Source organism: Mytilus edulis, chromosome 10 (genome assembly GCF_963676685.1).
Source record: "Mytilus edulis chromosome 10, xbMytEdul2.2, whole genome shotgun sequence".
Classification (NCBI taxonomy): domain Eukaryota; kingdom Metazoa; phylum Mollusca; class Bivalvia; order Mytilida; family Mytilidae; genus Mytilus; species Mytilus edulis.
The window spans coordinates 24930533-24949170 of NC_092353.1; the positions used below are offsets into that span (position 1 = coordinate 24930533).

At 32.5% G+C, this 18638-nt stretch overlaps 1 protein-coding gene across 1 annotated transcript; it reads left to right on the forward strand.

Moving 5' to 3' along the window:
* The first annotated feature begins 1602 nt into the window (after window positions 1-1602).
* LOC139492663 (uncharacterized) lies at window positions 1603-4295 on the forward strand. Its single transcript, XM_071280815.1, has 3 exons — window positions 1603-1652; window positions 2330-2421; window positions 3309-4295. The coding sequence occupies exon 3, from the start codon at window positions 3309-3311 to the stop codon at window positions 4293-4295; it is 987 nt and encodes a 328-aa protein (XP_071136916.1). The 5' UTR covers window positions 1603-1652; window positions 2330-2421.
* The last annotated feature ends 14343 nt before the right edge of the window (window positions 4296-18638 follow it).

An 18638-nucleotide genomic window follows, 5' to 3' on the forward strand; every position in this document is an offset into this window, starting at 1 on the left:
TCTACGTATCGTCATAATAAATACGAAAAGTGACAAAATAGATACTAAACTAAAAGTTGAGAAAGATTAGAAATTCTCCTCACGAATTTTCATCAACAGTTAATTGCTGCATCAATGCTCTCATAAGTTATAGGAAAATTACTGCAGAGCAGTGGTACAATTTGTGCATGTCTAAGTAAAGACGTTTCTAGTTAACATTTACCACAATTAAGAAAATCTGAAATAAGTTATATTGAAATATATTCTTCTGATATTTATGTATGAAAATGTGAAGAAGGTTAAGGAGTACAACACGATAGAGGAACGGTTTGAATAAAGATGTATTAGACAATTTAGATCGGATGACACTTTTAATGTGAGCATCCCAATAAGAATCGTGTATGTTAAATGTCAAAATTGATATGTTGTTTTTTTTATTTTTAAGAGTCTGTATCAATTTGCCCTATCCATGAAGATTGCGTGCAGGCAGATTTAAAAAGAGAAAACCAAGAGTAGTTGTAATAATAAAAGATTGCAATTGTAAAGGTTTTTTTTTCGAAAAATATACCCAGAATATAACATTTCATTATGAATGAATTATGAATGAAAATGTCTATTTGGTAGGTTCATTAAATACTATCGGTTAAACCTGTTAAATTGAAGGGGAAAGTTTAAGAAGATTTTTGTGTCTGAAATGCAAGGTATGACGAAAACAAAACGAGTCCCATCTATTATAAGCCCTAAACATACTTATCAAAGATAGTCTTTTCTGAAAACGTATGTACTTCATTTAAAAATGTTGTGTTTGTTTTGTCTATTAATGAATTACCCTGTTAATCAGAATTAAGTATTTAAATTAAGATTAATAAATATGAATTCCTAGATAAGTACCGCATACTGTTATTTTCAAGTTAAACAATTTTTTGGTGATAATTTTGGCTATTAAGGCGGAAGAGTGTTATGACATGTATAAGTCGTTTAAATAAAGTTGTGCAATTGCAAAAAAAAATAAAAAAATTCAAGGTTTACTAATACTGTTCATTTTATTTTGAATAGATAGATGACATTCATTATAAAATTGTTAAGAGCAAAAAGTAAAATCACAAAAATACTGAACTCAGAGGAAAATCAATTCGGAAAGTCCATAATCACATGGCAAAATCAAATAACAAAACGCATCAAAAACGAATGGACAAGAACTGTCATATTCTTGACTTGGTACAGGCATTTTCAAACATCACTTGTGATATCGTTAAAAAAAAGTCACAAAAAGGTTAAAATTATATATATATATATATAATTTTAAACTTTTTGTATATATATGTCTGATGCTTTATATATATATACGTAAATATTTTACACACTTATTTTTTTTGAATATAGTCCAGAGAATCTGGGGTTTAACCTCAAACAAATTGCAACAGAATTATTTTTTCATGAAAAACGAAGATTACAACTATATTATTAACATATCAAAAATCGGCAAAAATCGGACCACGGCAAAGTTGTATAATTGATAAGAATTAAAAAGGTAAAATTCTACTGAATTTCATGCAACGTAATGCGCGCCATACGTCAAAAGGGAAATAACTTGTACACTGCAACTACAATATGTCACAAGTAAAGCGGCATTTGTTTTTGACTTTGATTTGACCCAGTGGAACTTAAAACTGGTGAGTAACGCTTGACTATTATAATAAATGTATAAAAATAAATACATTTATCATGTTTTGAATCTTTAAAAAAGTATTTGTTTCCCCCCAGTTGCATTATTTTGCCGTATTCCCCCTTCACTTGTCATTTTCAATTCCATCATTTTTTACATTGATTTATTACAATAAATCATGTTTCCTAGTCTTGGAAATTGTTTTAAATGTATAATAACTGTTTACCAACGCTTTTCACTGAAAAAACGACATTTCATAGGGAGGTTACGTCAAAAATAAAAAAAAGTATGGAACGCCGTTTGTGACACAAAGAATGAACGAGTAAAAACAAGTATTTGTATTTTCATTCCTATCAATGCTTTTGTAGTAATCTTTGTTGTTGTTTTTAAGTATCTTATACTGACCAGCTGTACGCACTGTGGTGTTAGGCGTTCTATTATCCTTGGTTGGCCGCCAGGAGTACGGTTTATGGATCATATATAACTTATGTTTAAATTGACCATTTTTTTTAAATTTTAACAGTGTGGATAACATTGTTTTTTACTGTTTACTTTGCAAAGAAAATATGAAATACCTTTATTGTTTTTAATTAACCTATTCATGGGCTAATAATGTAATTTTACTTTTAATGAAATTAAATTTTTATATGGTTGTGATTGAAAAATCAAAACTTTCTGTTTCAGGATGAAATGGTGATCGAAGAGAAGTCCGAAAAAAGAAAGCAATGGTTATTTATCCGTTTATACCACTACTAGAGCAGCAAAATTGAGTGATAGTAAGTTTCATGTAAATATATATTTCTTTGAAGTTGAATGATGAAGCTTATTCTTTTTTGTATATGACCATCCGTATGTTTGCCCACGCGATCATGTTCACTGTTAAAGTCATATGAAACCAGTGAGTGGTGAAAAATAATGTTTATCCAATTCTTGAAGCAATGCCTGTATATATCATAAACTTAGAACTCTGTGCACGATTTTGTCATTTTTTACGCAAATATATCGTATAATCGTCAATTTTTTTTTCTTTTTGTCTGTTATGATTTAACAAATATGGCTGCTCATTAAATGCCGTGTTTAAAGTCGAAATTTGCCGATTGTCACCTTATAGTAAACAAATAACAAAAAGCATGGGTATTGAGCACGTGTTTAACATGTACAATCAAATAATTGTTTATTTTAATGACAGATCCATGCGTATTGCGATCGCCGGATTTTTACGAGGAGGGTTACGCTCAGGTCACTATGCATACGGAAAATATGTCGGCGAATTGCTTCTTGGAAGCAAGCAATTAAAAATAAATAAACTTCTTCTAAATGTGGACAAATTAAAGAAATTTTCCTCAGAAAAAAGTATATGTACATAAGTTGTATAATGAAAACTATCCATTTATATGCATGATTTTTTTTTAATTTGAGGTTTCTTATGACTTTAAGCAATTAGAACATAATATAACCGTCAAGCAAATTTTGAAAAACTGCAGAATTGAGTATTAAAACTAGCGAATTCGATTTGCATCCAGTTACGAACTACAGTGATTAAACATGACATTATTTTAATGATATCAATTGTAAAGTTTTATTAACAATGTGTAGAGCGTGAACTAAACAAATAATTCTTTTCTTTGCTTTGAAACTGAATTATATTCTTCATTCATTTCAGATGTCTGGAAGTAACTGTGTGATATGCAACGAACCTTTGGAGAATTGGCAAGTTCTGATAACGATAAGAGAAAAAGGTGCAAAAACAATCAATGAAGTAAGCAGCAAACATAGACATCAAAACGTATTTGTTGTAGCCGGCCAAATACTACTCCAAGAATGTCGAAAAAAATATACTAATGCTAAAGAGATTCAGAAAATTGGTAAAGAGAATACTGATGACGATAGATTTGATCGACTAACGCGATCATCACAGTATTTTGATTTTAGAGAACACTGTTTGTTTTGTGGACAGTCAGCGCAAATGTCAGATAGAAAATATGGAATAGAAGTATATCCAGTGAGAACTTTTGTATTCCAACAGAAAATTGATGCAATATGCAAAGACAGAAAAGATTCATGGGCTGCTGACGTTTTGGCAAAACTTGAATATGCACAAGACTTACCTGCAGCAGATGCTATTTACCATCAGAAATGTAGCGTCAACTTCAGGACAGGGAAAAATATACCAATTGGTGGAACACCAGAGCAAAAACGAAAAAAGCAAGGTAGACCAGATCACACTGAAGCAAATACAGCTTTTCTAAAAACCATGGATTACTTGCTAGAAAATGAAGAAGACCAATTGACAGTAAAAGACCTCGTTCATCAAATGACACAGTTTTGTGGAGATCTGGCATACACAACAGTACACATGAAATCAAAGATCAAAACACACTTTGGTGATGAAGCTTTTATTACCGACGTCTGTGGAAAACCAAATGTGGTCACTCTTCGTAAAACGGCATCTGTTCTTCTGCAAGAATTTCATCAGAGTCAAAAAACTTCCGATCCTGAAACAGAAAAAAGAGATATTATCAAAACAGCAGCTAAACTGATCAAATCTGATATAAAATCAATGGAATTTTCAAGGGCGGTGTATCCATCACCAGCTACAATAGCCTCTTGTGAGGAAAACATCGCATACTTACCTGACAGTCTTAATTAAACAGCTACTTGGTGGAATATTTTCTGAAAAAGATTGCGATCTTAAAGTGGCAGCCATTGGCCAGTCTATCATGCAAGCCACAAGACCAAGATCTCTGATTGCCCCTTTACAGCTAGGTCTATGAGTTCAAATGCATCACCATTTTGGTTCAAAATTCCTTCTCGATACCTTATACCAACTTGGCTTTTCATCATCTTATAAGGAAGTTCAAAAACACGGCGTGAATTCTGCTCTTCAAGGTGATGATTCTCCTCAAGACCTTGAAGGGAGATGTATTCAACACGTGGCAGATAATGTGGACCATAACATCAGAACACTTGACGGTCATGGGACATTCCATGGAATGGGGATAATAGCAGGCATCACACCAGGATATAACCACAAAACTATTGTGCAGAGATTAAATGTTTCGCTTGACGATATAAAACAAATAGGGAAAATCGATCTCCATCAATACAACTTTGACCGAACATCAAAACTTAGTTTAAAATTCGAATCACTTGCAGCGCAACAGTCGGGTGCGTTACCTGATAACATCAGTCTTCTCTGTAGTACTCTTTGGCCAAAGAAAAGGATTGGGTGGTCAGCAATGTGTAATTTAGTGCAAGATGGAGCATACCCTGGTAAATCGACAATTGTATTTTTGCCTATGATAGACCTTGAGCCGGGAAACCTTTCATGTATCTTTTCGACCATGAAGTTCGTATGTAACGAAGCGTTTAAGTACAGAGCTAATCCCATGCTTACATTTGACCAACCGCTTTATTGGAAAGCTCTTACAATTATTGACAACGAACCAAAGGACAGCGACTTGAAATCGATAGTTCTTAGATTAGGAGGTTTTCATCTCGAAATGAGCTTTCTTGGTTCCATTGGTAATATTATGAGCGGATCTGGACTTGCAGAGCTCATGGAAACTGTCTATGCACCTAACGCTGTTACGCATATGTTTACCGGAAAGGCAGTTGCGAGAGCAGTGCGTGGTCATTTCTTGATTTACAATGCTTTAACTTCATTATTGTTGTGCGAACAGTTTTATGAATGTATCTTCCACTGTCTTGAAAGATCATGACACTGAAAATGTAGAACATCTTTCTTCTCTTGAAGACTCTGAAATTCACAATGAAAACACTTTTATCCAGGATTTAAATAAATTGAGTTATATTTTTGATGAAATCCTCGAACGACATCTTCCAGTAGACACCCTTGATCAGAATGAGGTATTGAGAAAAATACGCGACAGTATATCAACTTTTAGAAAATCACATATCGAAAACCGGACAGCTCGACTATGGTTTCTATATATGGATATGGTGGACTTGCTGCGTAATTTCATCAAAGCTGAAAGAACTGGGAACTGGACCTTCATCTTCAAACCATTCAAAAGATGTTACCATACTTTGCTGCTGCAGGACATAACTTATATCTAAAATCTGCGTATGTTTACCTGCAGCAAATGCATGGGTTATTAAGAACAAATCCTGCAATAAACGAAGCTCTCATGTCAGGCTTCCATGTGATGAGAAGAAGTGATCGGTTTTGGTCAGGTTTATCATCGGATCTGATCATAGAGCAAGTTCTGATGAGATGCATTAAAACAACTGGAGGTCTCACCAGAGGTCGAGGGATGACAGATGCGCAGAGATCATTGTGGATTTTGTCTATGCCACAGTGTATTTAGATGAATGAGGCCATGCAACAAGTAACTGGTGTAAATTTTGAAACGAGCGAACAGCACAAAGAAATGTGCATTCCAAGGAAGGTACGGGATACCAAAGACACAACAACCTTTCTTGACTTTCTTGGAGAAAGAAGTCCATTTTCTATCGATAAAAATCTGAGGAACATCGAAACAGGAGCAACTGGCGACAGCAACGTAAATTCTGACAATGCACTGGTCATAGGACACAATATAATATCGTCAATGGAAGGTAAATGTATTGACGAGTTTGTATTCAAAAGAAAAAACCAAGTAACAACTCTATCTTCATAATTAAATATCAAAGTAGATAATGAAGAAATATCTGTCGATCCACAATTGTTATTTCAACGACTAGTTTCTACTGCTAATACCATGTTTCCAGATGTATCTCAAGTCTTTAAGTACGAACTAAGCGCTGTACCAGCTGCTTTGTTTGAACCGTCTGGGTTGATGCGACAGGCACAGAAATCAACATTGGCAGATGAAATATGGAACACGGGAAGTTGTGTATTTTCAGATGACCTTGGTACCGATGTTCGCCACGTAATCGACGGTGGTTCCCTGATACAGCGAATCCCATGGAAAAAAAGGTGCAACATTTGCAGAAATATGTCAGTTATACATCGACCATATTAATAACAGATATCCCATTCCAATAATTGTCTTTGATGGGTATGGTTCCGGACCAACGACAAAAGATCATGTACATGAACGGAGATCGAAAGGTGTGACTGGTACACACATCTCATTCAAAGATAGCACACCGTTTAAATCAAAGAAGGAAATGTTCTTAGCTAATGGAGAAAACAAGCAAAACTTTATCAATATGCTTTGTAATAAAATGGATAATGAAGGATTTATTTCTCTTCAAGCTGCTGCTGATGCTGATGTTCTTATTGCATCAACTGCTGTACGATATGCATCTTGTTACCTTACCGTTGTCGTTGGTGAAGACACTGATGTTCTCATACTACTGCTTTTCCATGCAGAGGAAAATTCTAAACCATTGGTTTTTCAATCCGATAAAATTCGAAAGTCTAAAGTATGGGACATTAAAAAGACTAAAGAGTTGCTTGGAAATGAAATAGTCGATTTGTTACCATTTATTCATGCTATCACAGGGTGTGACACGACATCTAGACTTTACGGACTAGGGAAGAAGGAAGGACTAAAGCGGTTGCGTGAGAATGCCTTTTTTAGAGAGTTAGCTTCAGTATTTTTAAAACAAGATGCAACGTCAGATGATGTTATACAATCAGGACAGTCAGCTCTTGTTATATTATACGGAGGTGAGACAGGAGAAAGCTTAGACCAGTTACGCTACAGAAAATTTAACCATAAAGTTCTTACCAATTCTTTGTCTTGTGTACATGTTCAGTCCTTGCCACCTACCTCAGAAGCAGCGTCTCAGCAGTGCAAGCGTGCATATTATCAGATCCAAGAATGGACAAATGACTCTGTCCATATATTAAGTCCATCAGACTGGGGATGGGTTCTACAAGGTACATCACTTTGTTCAATTAGAACAATTTTGCCTCCAGCTCCAGATAATTTATTGCACGTGATTAGATGTAAATGCAAATCTGGTTGCGATACACGCAGATGCACTTGTAGAAAAAACGGTCTTGACTGTAGCTCAGCATGTAGCGAATGTAAGGGACTGAACTGTTCAAACTGTAAAGTACTTGAGATTCATGAAGACGAGGACGATAGTGACATTTAATTCTTACATATACATGATTGGTTGGTGATGTGACTCTATAACATTTAAGCAAAAACTTTGAACGAAATTTTGTTTTTATAAGATTTATTTTTATGACAATGTGAATTCAGAAATATTGCATTTGGTCTCCCTCTTCTGTAACTGTTTTTTTTTATTCAAACTACATTAATGTGTCAAAATAATGAATACGATGTTTCTGTTCAAGTCTATTCTTTCTTTGAGGGATTAAAATTCTTCAAGTTAATATTCGAGATGATTTTTTTTTTAATTTTTAGGTTTATAAATTTTCCAGTTTTCAGCGATTTTCTATTTAAAATCAGCGTTTTTTCTCCAAAAAAAACTTACGGCTATGCATTTTTAAGATTTCATCACGATAATACATATAATTGCAACGTTTCCGAAAAAAAATAGGGACTTCGAGTAAAAATTTTAAAAAAATTTCATTTTTTCCAGTTTTCAGCGATTTTCTATTCAAAATCAGCGTTTTTTGGAAAAAAAACCTGAAGACTATGCATTTTTAATACTTGATCACGATGATACATATGATTGAAACGTTTTCTGAAAAAAAATAGGGACTTTGAGTAAAAATTTAAAAAAAAAATCATTTTTTCCAGTTTTTAGCGATTTTTACATAAAAATCCCCATTTTACCCCCAAAACACCAATTTCCCGTGGTCTGTGAAACGCCGATTTTTAATATGTCACTAACAGGTATCCAATGAAACAAAATTCATATAAATTATTTCTGTTGCAATTACTTTGAGGTTGAGCCATTTTTCACCTCAGATTCCCTGGACTAATAAGATACAATCCATTTATTAACACACATATAAGTTTTCCCCACACAAAATTTAGTAAAAACATCTTGTAGCAACATTTCTATTTTGGTAAAACATTATATCATTATATGCATACACATTTATTATCCAACGCAATCATATGTTTGAACGTTGCTTTCGACATGGATTTAGATCGTTTATATTTTATACAAACCGCAGTTTTTATACGTGTGCATGCAAAACAAATTTCTTTTTAGAGGGGTGTAAATATAGCACAAGCAACATTTTCCAAAAGCAAATGCCCATTTTCTTACGTATGCGTAGTAAGTGCAAGCTACAGCTTGTGAAAAACCTCAGGGTATACATTTGTGTGATTGAAAAATGTTCTTAATATACTTACAATATAAACTACATTATATATCCCAAAAATACAATAATAAGCAAAAAACTACAGTATCCACATTTTCCAGAACATATCCTTTTTTTTTTATTAATTCAATACAATCTATATACATGTAACATTTCTATATTAGGAAACGTGTATTTATTAATCTGTCGCTCATGCAACATCCAGATTTAATAACACAGTTAGTTTCTTGTTTCCTGAATATAGCATGCACATTGTAAATTTTAATTCTCATTTGTATTTCTTATTTTTTGAAAATCGTGGGAATGGTTCGGAAATAGAAAATAAAACAATTTCCGAATGTACATCCTGTCATCCGATAAGGATTATGGCAATACTTCGATCTGTTACATGTAAGTACTAAGATTATGACAGTACTATGTCTGTAATGTACGTATGGAAACAAACCAAAACCACAATGCACTACAAGATTAGTCCATCACATATGCAAGAAATAAAAATAACCATATAAAATTGAAAATGGAAATTAGGAATATGTCAAAGAGGCAACAATCCGATCAAAGAGCTGATAACAGCCGAAGGCCATCATTGGGATTTCAACACTGCGATATGATCCCGCACCAAGAGGTTTTGGTTAATGTACCGGATTTGTTTTCGATTAATCGATTTATGATTATTGAACAGTGGTACACAACTGTTGCATTTGAAGACACAACAACATAAATAATGACAAACGAAAGAATTCAATTGTCCGTGGCAAAACTTAGTACGTATATCTTATAATTTGAAAAAGTGACTTTTGATAAATATGATAATTGACGGCAATATAATAGCCTTCTTGTATTAAATAATTTGTTTAAGATATTTATCATTGAATTTCTAGTCACTTTAGTGCAATATTTCTTTTTTTTCTCAATGCTATTGAAGAATACCGGCAAATAATTATACACTTGCCCTTTTACATTCCAAATTGTCGGAATACGTAAGCTTACACTATACAGCAAACTACTGCTGCAATGATCCAAGTACAGGCGAATGAGATTTGTTTTCGTAACACTTCATATTTTATTTATTCTTTTCGATTATTTATGACCCTTTCTCCAGATTTCCATGTAGTTCCTTCGTTTGTTGGTTAATGGTTTGTTTATCTTATGAACACATTGTTTTTAATAGAAACATTTGAATGTATTTTAATTTGATGCAAATTGAAAATTTGGCAGTTTGATGAATTATAAGCCCTCATAGATACCAAGATTAAACTTTAGTACGCCATAAGCGCCATTCATCTACAAAAAAAGTTTTCAGGGACGCTTGAATAAAATAAGTTAAACATGCTAAATAAAGTACAAAGAGAACTCAAAATTGTTAAAGGTTTTGACAAATACGGCAAAGGTAATCTATTGCTGGAGTTGGTCATTCTTAGTTTTTTTTAAAGGTTCAAAGTTTTGTGACAGTTACGTTAATATGTTGACCATATAAATGATAATTAATGTCGACACAAAAGCGATGAATACCGGGCTAGTGATATACCGGAAGAGGAAACCGGCACCATCAGTAAATACAATTATACCTTTAATTAATTTGACAAACGAACAATTCTGAAAATAATTAAACGAAAAACGTACAAAAATAACCTACTAAATTAGAAAAAGAAAATGACTTATAAAAATCGAAGATACGGGAAAAAAGGAAAGATGCGATAATCGTCGATGATACTGCTATTTAACAAGGTTCTATACACAAAGGTTGCCTCAATGTCAACATACGTTATTCAACATAGACAAGTGTAAATTATGTACTGACACACATTTTAGTGTTGTTTTTCCCCATCAAATATTAATTGCAATTCATTATTTACGTGGCAACGATATTTTCGAAGCAACAAATGAAATCCACATTATATTTTTTAAAGGTTTTATTATTATTATGAATCATTTCTTCAAATCAATACCCACACTTTAATCTGAATAAATGTTGCATTTTTATATTGCCGGGAATGAGCAATGAAATACATAATACGGCCTAAAAATACGTTGAACGCATGACAATGTTGCGTCTGAACCTCCACATGCATTTCTAGCAACGGTACAGGCAGACGGGGTTTAGGAATCTGTTGACAGCGTCATTTGTGAGAGAGTTATACGACTGCCAACCATTTAAACGTGTGTTACGGCAGTTATTGCATGTCTTCGACGTATCAATCAATTCAGCTTTCGAACTGCAAATTTTAATTAAACATTAAAGGAATGAATAAAATTTATGTTAATCTTTGTATATCACGTATCAAAATGAAGAGATGTTGTATGAATACCAATGAGACAGTTCTTGCTTATTTGTAAATGAGAATTAAAAAGAATAATCTAGTGTTTTCAACATGTTTAAAATTCGTCAGTGTATATGCCATGTTCTCAATATGCCCGTGATTGTTTGGATATTCAATAAACCTAAAGGATACTTCTTAAATAACTTTCTACATCAAATGTGTTTTGATCAGACTTGAAGAAAAATACAAATAATAATTTGTGCTTCAGACCAAATCTTTCAGGGGCAAGTCACAATTAACAAATACCATAACTACTAACTGAATTTGCTAAAATATTGTTTTGGTTTCTTAAATTGAAAAAAAAATGTGTTAACGTATGTTAAGCGCGTTTAACCTGTGTCATGGAACAACCATCAGCAGGTGGGCTTAGTGATATGCAAATGCATAACATATTTTAGAGAACCAATACCAAACATATCCTTTTCTGAATTATAAATCGTCTCAAGGTGTTACCCCTTTTCCCAGGACAAGAAAACAAAAGTTGAACAATTATGGTTGACATACTACAATCATGATATTTAAGGAAAGGACACTTACTAGGAACGGTGTTTATCTTATAACATACATCGGATTAAGAATATCTGACATGTTCTTCAAAATACAATAACGACATTTTATAACTTGCACCAATCTTAAGTAATTTTAGTACAGTTATATTTCTATTTACATAAAAAGAAACTTCTTTGTCAATAACCTGACAAGAACAGATATAATTATTTTAATGATTGTAACAGTATCTTGTATGAAAATAATATCGAGAGAAACTCTACAAATGCTGGATGGAAATTTAAAAGTGTTTTGAAATAGTATAACATAATTTGAAAACTGTGAAGATTTATTACTATGGAAAACAATATTATTCCTCTGCGTTTCTTGATGTTTGCTCAGTGAAGATGCACTATATCTTCCTGTTAATTATTTTGCAGATGTTTTCATTTTGGTATCCTATAGATTACACATTCCATGTTACTAGAGTTAAATTGCTGCAGTCTATATAGTCAGTCATTTTTTATCTGATAAGATGTATGTATTTGTACAGGAAACGTCTGAGTTGTCTTAATGTAAATACATTTCATGTGTTTTATTAAATTGACCTAACAGGGAATCCTGCCTCCAGATTGAATTGTTGTAGTTATACCTTCATTTGTAGATCGGCTGATATGTCACAAACGCTAGACAATTGAATGACTTTTGAACAAAACAATTTGATTAGAATCGTCAGAGAGTACTAGACAAGTGTTTATAATTAAGTCAGTGCTCATATAGTATGTTTTGTATTGACAGTTAGTTCGTTTATATTAGTTTATTGTTTTTAGATCCGGATGCTTACTATAGTTAAAGACAAATGATAGGAAAAGGATGCAATATTTAATGCTCAATCAAGAGATAAATAATCTAGTAAATAAGTTTTTCATTAGACGAATTCTGATACTTTTGTTGGCGACATTGTTTACAGGCCAGACTTTCACCTCAGGTATTAGGTGTTATTGTGTTGCATTGACTATGTCTATATTTTAAATGATTTATTGATGTTATAAAATATGTATAAAATTATAAATCAACTGCTTACATACTCTGTTATAATACAGACTGCAGAATGAATAACAAACGTAAATACAGTGTTTTATTACAGTACATTATAAAGTAACTCTCACATTTTGGTAACCACATTCTACTACCAGTCATAGGTCTACCAATTGCAGTAGGTTACCCAGATCAAAATGTGATGTACACGATTGCATAATCCAGTGTATTGCAACGGCAATCGGCAATTACATTTTGGACAAATCTTCTGAACACGATAGGAAAAAACCAATTGTTTTAATGACATTAGGAAAGACATATTCTATCGTACATTTGTCAATATAATGTAATTATATGCGACTGTCATACAAGTGAGAGGTTTAGCTAGCTTTAAAACCAGGTTCCATTCATCATTTCCTACATAAGAAAATACCTGTACCAAGTCAGAATTATGACAGTTGTTATCAATTCGTTTGATGTGTTTGAACTTTTCAATTTGCCATTTGATTCGGGACTTTAAATTTCCTTTTTGAATTTTCCTCGAAGTTCAGTATTTTTGTGTTTTTACTTTTTTTATATATGCAGTATCAATAGCCGGTGATGAGGTTGTTTTATGGTTCTTCCAAATTACAGATTTTATTCGTCTTTGATATTTTGAATATCTATGCTTAACCGATATTTAGAAAGACAAGGCCGATGGCCAATGCTTTTTAATATAAAACTGAATATGACCTAAGGATATTAAGAATAATTATTTTTCAGTTTCCTGTTGTAATGTTGATTTGTTGTATTATTGAAATTATAATATAATTATATGTAATAATACATACATTTTGATTGTATTACAATGTATACAAACCAAGCAAAATAAGTTTGAAATACTGTAAAAATGTACATGTATTCATTGAGTAATTTAATGTGTTCTATTGTTTGTCTTCTTACATTTTTAGCCAGGCGTTGTCAGTTTATTTCCGATTTATGAGTTTGACAGTCCCTCTGGTATCTTTCGTCCCTCTTTTAATCCTTAGTAAATCACTCGCTTGTGCTGTTTGTTCAATATGTATTGTTCAAACGTCATTTGTAACTTGATGTGTAAGGTGTGCTATTCTTGTACAAATCATACTTATACAAAACTTGTAACTGGTTTATAATATACAATTTGAATCTTGAGACAACGATGTGCTGCAAAACTGGAAGAATGGAATGGAGAATGGAAACGAGTAATGTGTCAACGAGACAAAACTCTGATGAAAGCACAGAAATACCCCTCGGTCATTGTTGATTCTTCACCACAGCGAGCACATCTCGTACCCTAAGGCAGGCTTTTTTTTCTGTCTCATTAACAATAATGTATACTAGTTCATCGAAATGGACATCACACTTAACTCCGAAAAATGTAAATGATGCATCATGCCAACATAGATTATACACAGAACATAACCAGTTTCATGCCAACATTTGACTTATAATATACATGTATTTATTTGCGACTCAAAGATTCTATGAGTAAATTAATCTTAATTAAAGAAAAAGGTGTCATTTTGATTGACTTGACAACAATATCAGAACTAAATCCCGTGTGCATACGTCTGTTCAAGGGATTGGTAAACTTTTGAGGTGAATGCCTACATTTTCTGAGTTGTATAGAATATATTGGAAATTCTGGTGTAATAATATTTCAGAAGAACAGAGATTAGATTCGTAAAAATCGAAAACGTTGTTAAATATACGAGTGAATCGTACAAGTTAGGATATCTGAACACCATACGATAGCGCCAAGGGAACACATTTACTACCATTCCGGAGATACAATGAACAAATATAACACGAGTGGAATAAATGTTGCATGATATTGAAATGTAGGAATACGTTGTATACATCAATAACCAAAAGTAATATAACATCGACTTCATCATGTTTTGTTAAAGCAAGCAATACTAGTGACGTAACCTTTCTGTTATCATGTTTAGTTAGACTATTGTAAGTCCTTATGACCCAAAGACTTGCGATCAGCAAATTAATAAAGAAGCCAATGTTTGCAAAGTACATCTCTATCTAGTACACTGTTATTTTTATCCTATTAAAAGAAGTCTCCATTCTTATAAAGATGTTAAAGCTATTACTAGAATGTAACTGTCAGCTAAATTAATTTGACATCACAAAACAAAACAAAGGAATGCCGTAATTGATAGATGTGCTTTTACAAAGTTATGCAATTTTCTTCTTTGTTACTAAGAAAAATAAAACTTTATTTAATGAAATCCACTACATGCACTCTTCTCTTTTAATTTGTAAGTACTACCTTAGAGGCAAGTTTTGTCGTTCTTCAAGATGTACCAATGGCATCATAATTGATGCATTATTGATTGCTGTTATAATGAACACGAGGAAAGATAAAATAATCTGTTTGATTCTTTATGCAATTTCTTTTTAAAGGCAGGGATTTTTTTTTATATTATTAAAACATTTATTGATGAAGACAGATCTAGTGCAATAATTTCTTTCAATCTTTTGTTCAAAATCGTCTTATGGAGAAAAAGGAAATAAATGTGGTAATGATGATAAATACCAATAAAGATTCAAAGTGTAACTGGACTTTCTCAAAATATAAATGCACTGAAATGTATTACATGGTAAAAGTGGCAGAGTTTTAACCCCAAAGGGAGTTCACTTGAGAAATTGCCATTTATTTAAAGTAATTTAAACTAAACTTGGGGAGATTTTCAGGAATGATGTAGTAGTTTTTGTACTTAACATAGAGCCATTCCACGAATTATTAGTTCACTTTAATCAAATTAGAAATAGATTTTGAATTTTTGTTTTGGTTTTGACTGTTCGTAGTGTATGTATCCAATTAAACCAATACACAGAGAGATGTGTTACAGATTGAATTCCGTTTCAAAGTAAGTGGTAGTTGATTTTTAAACCACAAGCTCGCCATTTGAGCATGCAACATACAAATGGTCTCGAAGACGGAAAATCCGATTGTTTAAACGATTGGTTGTTAGGGTTACAAAACAGATGATGTGAAATAGCATCATCTGTCTTGCAACACTAACAATCAATCGTTTAAATAACATAGAAATCAATTGTTGCATAAGTACACATGGTATCCAGTGAAATTTCATTCCATATCACAGAATAAACTACTACTAAGTCTCCTCGTTGAAGGAAATTAATGAAACATTTGGAACAAGAATAAGCTCGAATGACACATCTAGAACTCCCATTATTGATGTATTATACATGACTGCACAGACAACCCGAATGGGAAATGTCTATTTTTCACCAATAAGAAAAAGAAAGAAAACTATTGTTTAAAAATATAATATATGGGCAGTTTAGACAGAGACTATCATTAAGGCGAGATGAAAACTGACGAGTGTCACTTTTATATGCGTTTGAAGTAATCATACGTTGGACAATCGGATTTCCCGTCTTCGAGAAAAAAACATTGTGAATTGTTGACAAAAAGTAAAATTACAAAAATACCGAGAACCGAGGAAATTTTAAAACTGAAAGTCCATTACTAAATGGCAAAAGCTTTAACATGTCAAACGAATGTATAACAACTGTCATATTTCTAACTTGGTACACACATTTTCTTTTGTAGAAAATGGTGGGTTACACCTGGTTTTATAGCTAGATAGCTTAACCTCTCATTTAAATGACAGTCGCAATAAATTCCCTTATATTGACAACAATGTGTGAACAATACAAATAGCCATTATAAGTAAAAATATCAAAAATAGGTGAAGAGTAGTCAACATTGTGTTATAATCACAATCTCTGTAAGGCAACCAAATGTATAGATAAAACGGGGAAAAAAATGCATACAGTCAAAGCACACCAGCAAAATCGAAAGACATGAAAACAAAAATTTAGCACGCCGCGTCAAATGGACAAGAACAAAGACAATAACAATCAAAACCAAGGAGTAAACAAAGACTCACAAAATCAATTTACATCAACAGTATAAATAATAAATAAGAAACAACACGAACTCCACTAAAAACCGGGAGTGAAATTAGGTGCTCCGAACGGGTAGCATTTCCTGCACCATATATCGTGTTATTTCTTTGTTCAGTTCGGTAATGATGGAAAGTTATATTACTGTGGAAGAATATCAGATATGATTTCTGACACACTTTTGTCATAATGGCCAATCAGCTCATGATGGCGACCGTAAAATTTCTTGAGTGATGACCTTAATTTGATTGATTCATAGCCCTGTTTTAGCAACTTTTGAGAAAGCAGTGTTCCTCGTTCAACAAAATCAAAGTATTTTGAGCTAGCTCTAGAGTAACGTATCAATTGAGACACATATACTCCATATTCCAGTGCCGCTGGGATGTTGCTACACAGAAATGGAAAGTTGACTATAGGAAAATTAAAATCATCGAGTTTGTAATAAATTTAGGTATTCAACCTACCATCAGTAGTTATTTCGAAAAACGGTCTAAATATGAAGCAGAGTTATCTGTGTCTGTAGTATCTTTAATTTCAAGCTCACTCGGATATATTACATGTAAGTGATCACTGAATCTATTATTATTAAGAGACAGTACATCATCAATATACCGAAAGGTAAAATTAAAAAAGACAGGGCTAATTTCTTTTCTCCTTTCTGTGCAAGCCCTTGGATAAATTCGCTTCATAGGAATATAAAAACAAATCTGCAAGTAGAGGAGTGAAATTGGTACCCATTGGGAGACCAATAGTCTGTTTGAAGACCAAACCTCCAAAATCAACAAATATGTTGTCTATTAAAAAGTCCAGCATGACAGTGATATCCTCTTTGGTGTATTTTTTCCTTGACTCTGTATGATTTTTACAAAGTAAGCTGAACTCCTGTCCAAAACTAGACATTTAAAGCGTCTAGTGCGCTTTATGTTAAAGAAACATAAGCTGACGAGTTCTTTAAGTCGAGCTTTAAGTTTAGTATGTGGAATAGTGGTATAAAGAGTTGCCAAATCAAAGGTTTTAATGTTGGTACAATGTTTTAATGATTGAGATTGTAAATTCACCAATAACTCTTTTGAATTTTTCAGTATCCACATCTGATTAAAACCACTTCGTGAATGGATTTAAAATAAAAATAGACTAAACAGTAAAAGTAATAGCTTACACACATTTTTTTTATCTAAAAATAAAGTACACTTTAACAAGTAATATATAATTTTAGATAATTTGTGTGCGATATATATAAGAAAAGAAAATCTGACAATTCAACAGTCTGATCAATTTAATACGGTTCCTTATTTGATAGGTAGTGGTATAATTTTTTTAGCTACGATGAACCTCTTGGTCAACCTTACACATCGAATAGAAAGAATGTCCTTAAAACCCCAAAGAAATACTCTGGTTCTGTTCACCAAACCATTTGAATTGATGACAAACATATATGTAATATGTTTTCACCATTATCATATATCATGCAACTGAAAGAGGAATAACTTACTGACGTGGAGTGAATGATACAATGAATTGTTATTGCATTATCCTATTTGTTTGGTTATTTCATCAATACGTGATGATAAATGAGGAGCAGAACTCCTCATCTCATTTTTCAGCAACATCTTATAATCAAATTACAAATAAACAAATGTATGATTAATAACATACACAAATTCACTTTGCTCAATATAACAAAATACTACAGATTAAAGGCTAGTTTGAAATTCTAGATTCACTATTTGAATTTGATGATCGAAATTGAAAAAGAACTTCATATTAAATGAAATTTGATACTTGAGATCCAATGTTCAAATTCTAACATCCTTAAAGCGAATCATTTTAGTTGTCAATAAATTAGAATCAACAAAATATCATAAACAATTAGGCAATGTCACCAAAAAAAAATCAATAATAGCGTTGCTTTAAGACAATAATAATAACAGAAGGAAAAATCATATTTTATCTATAC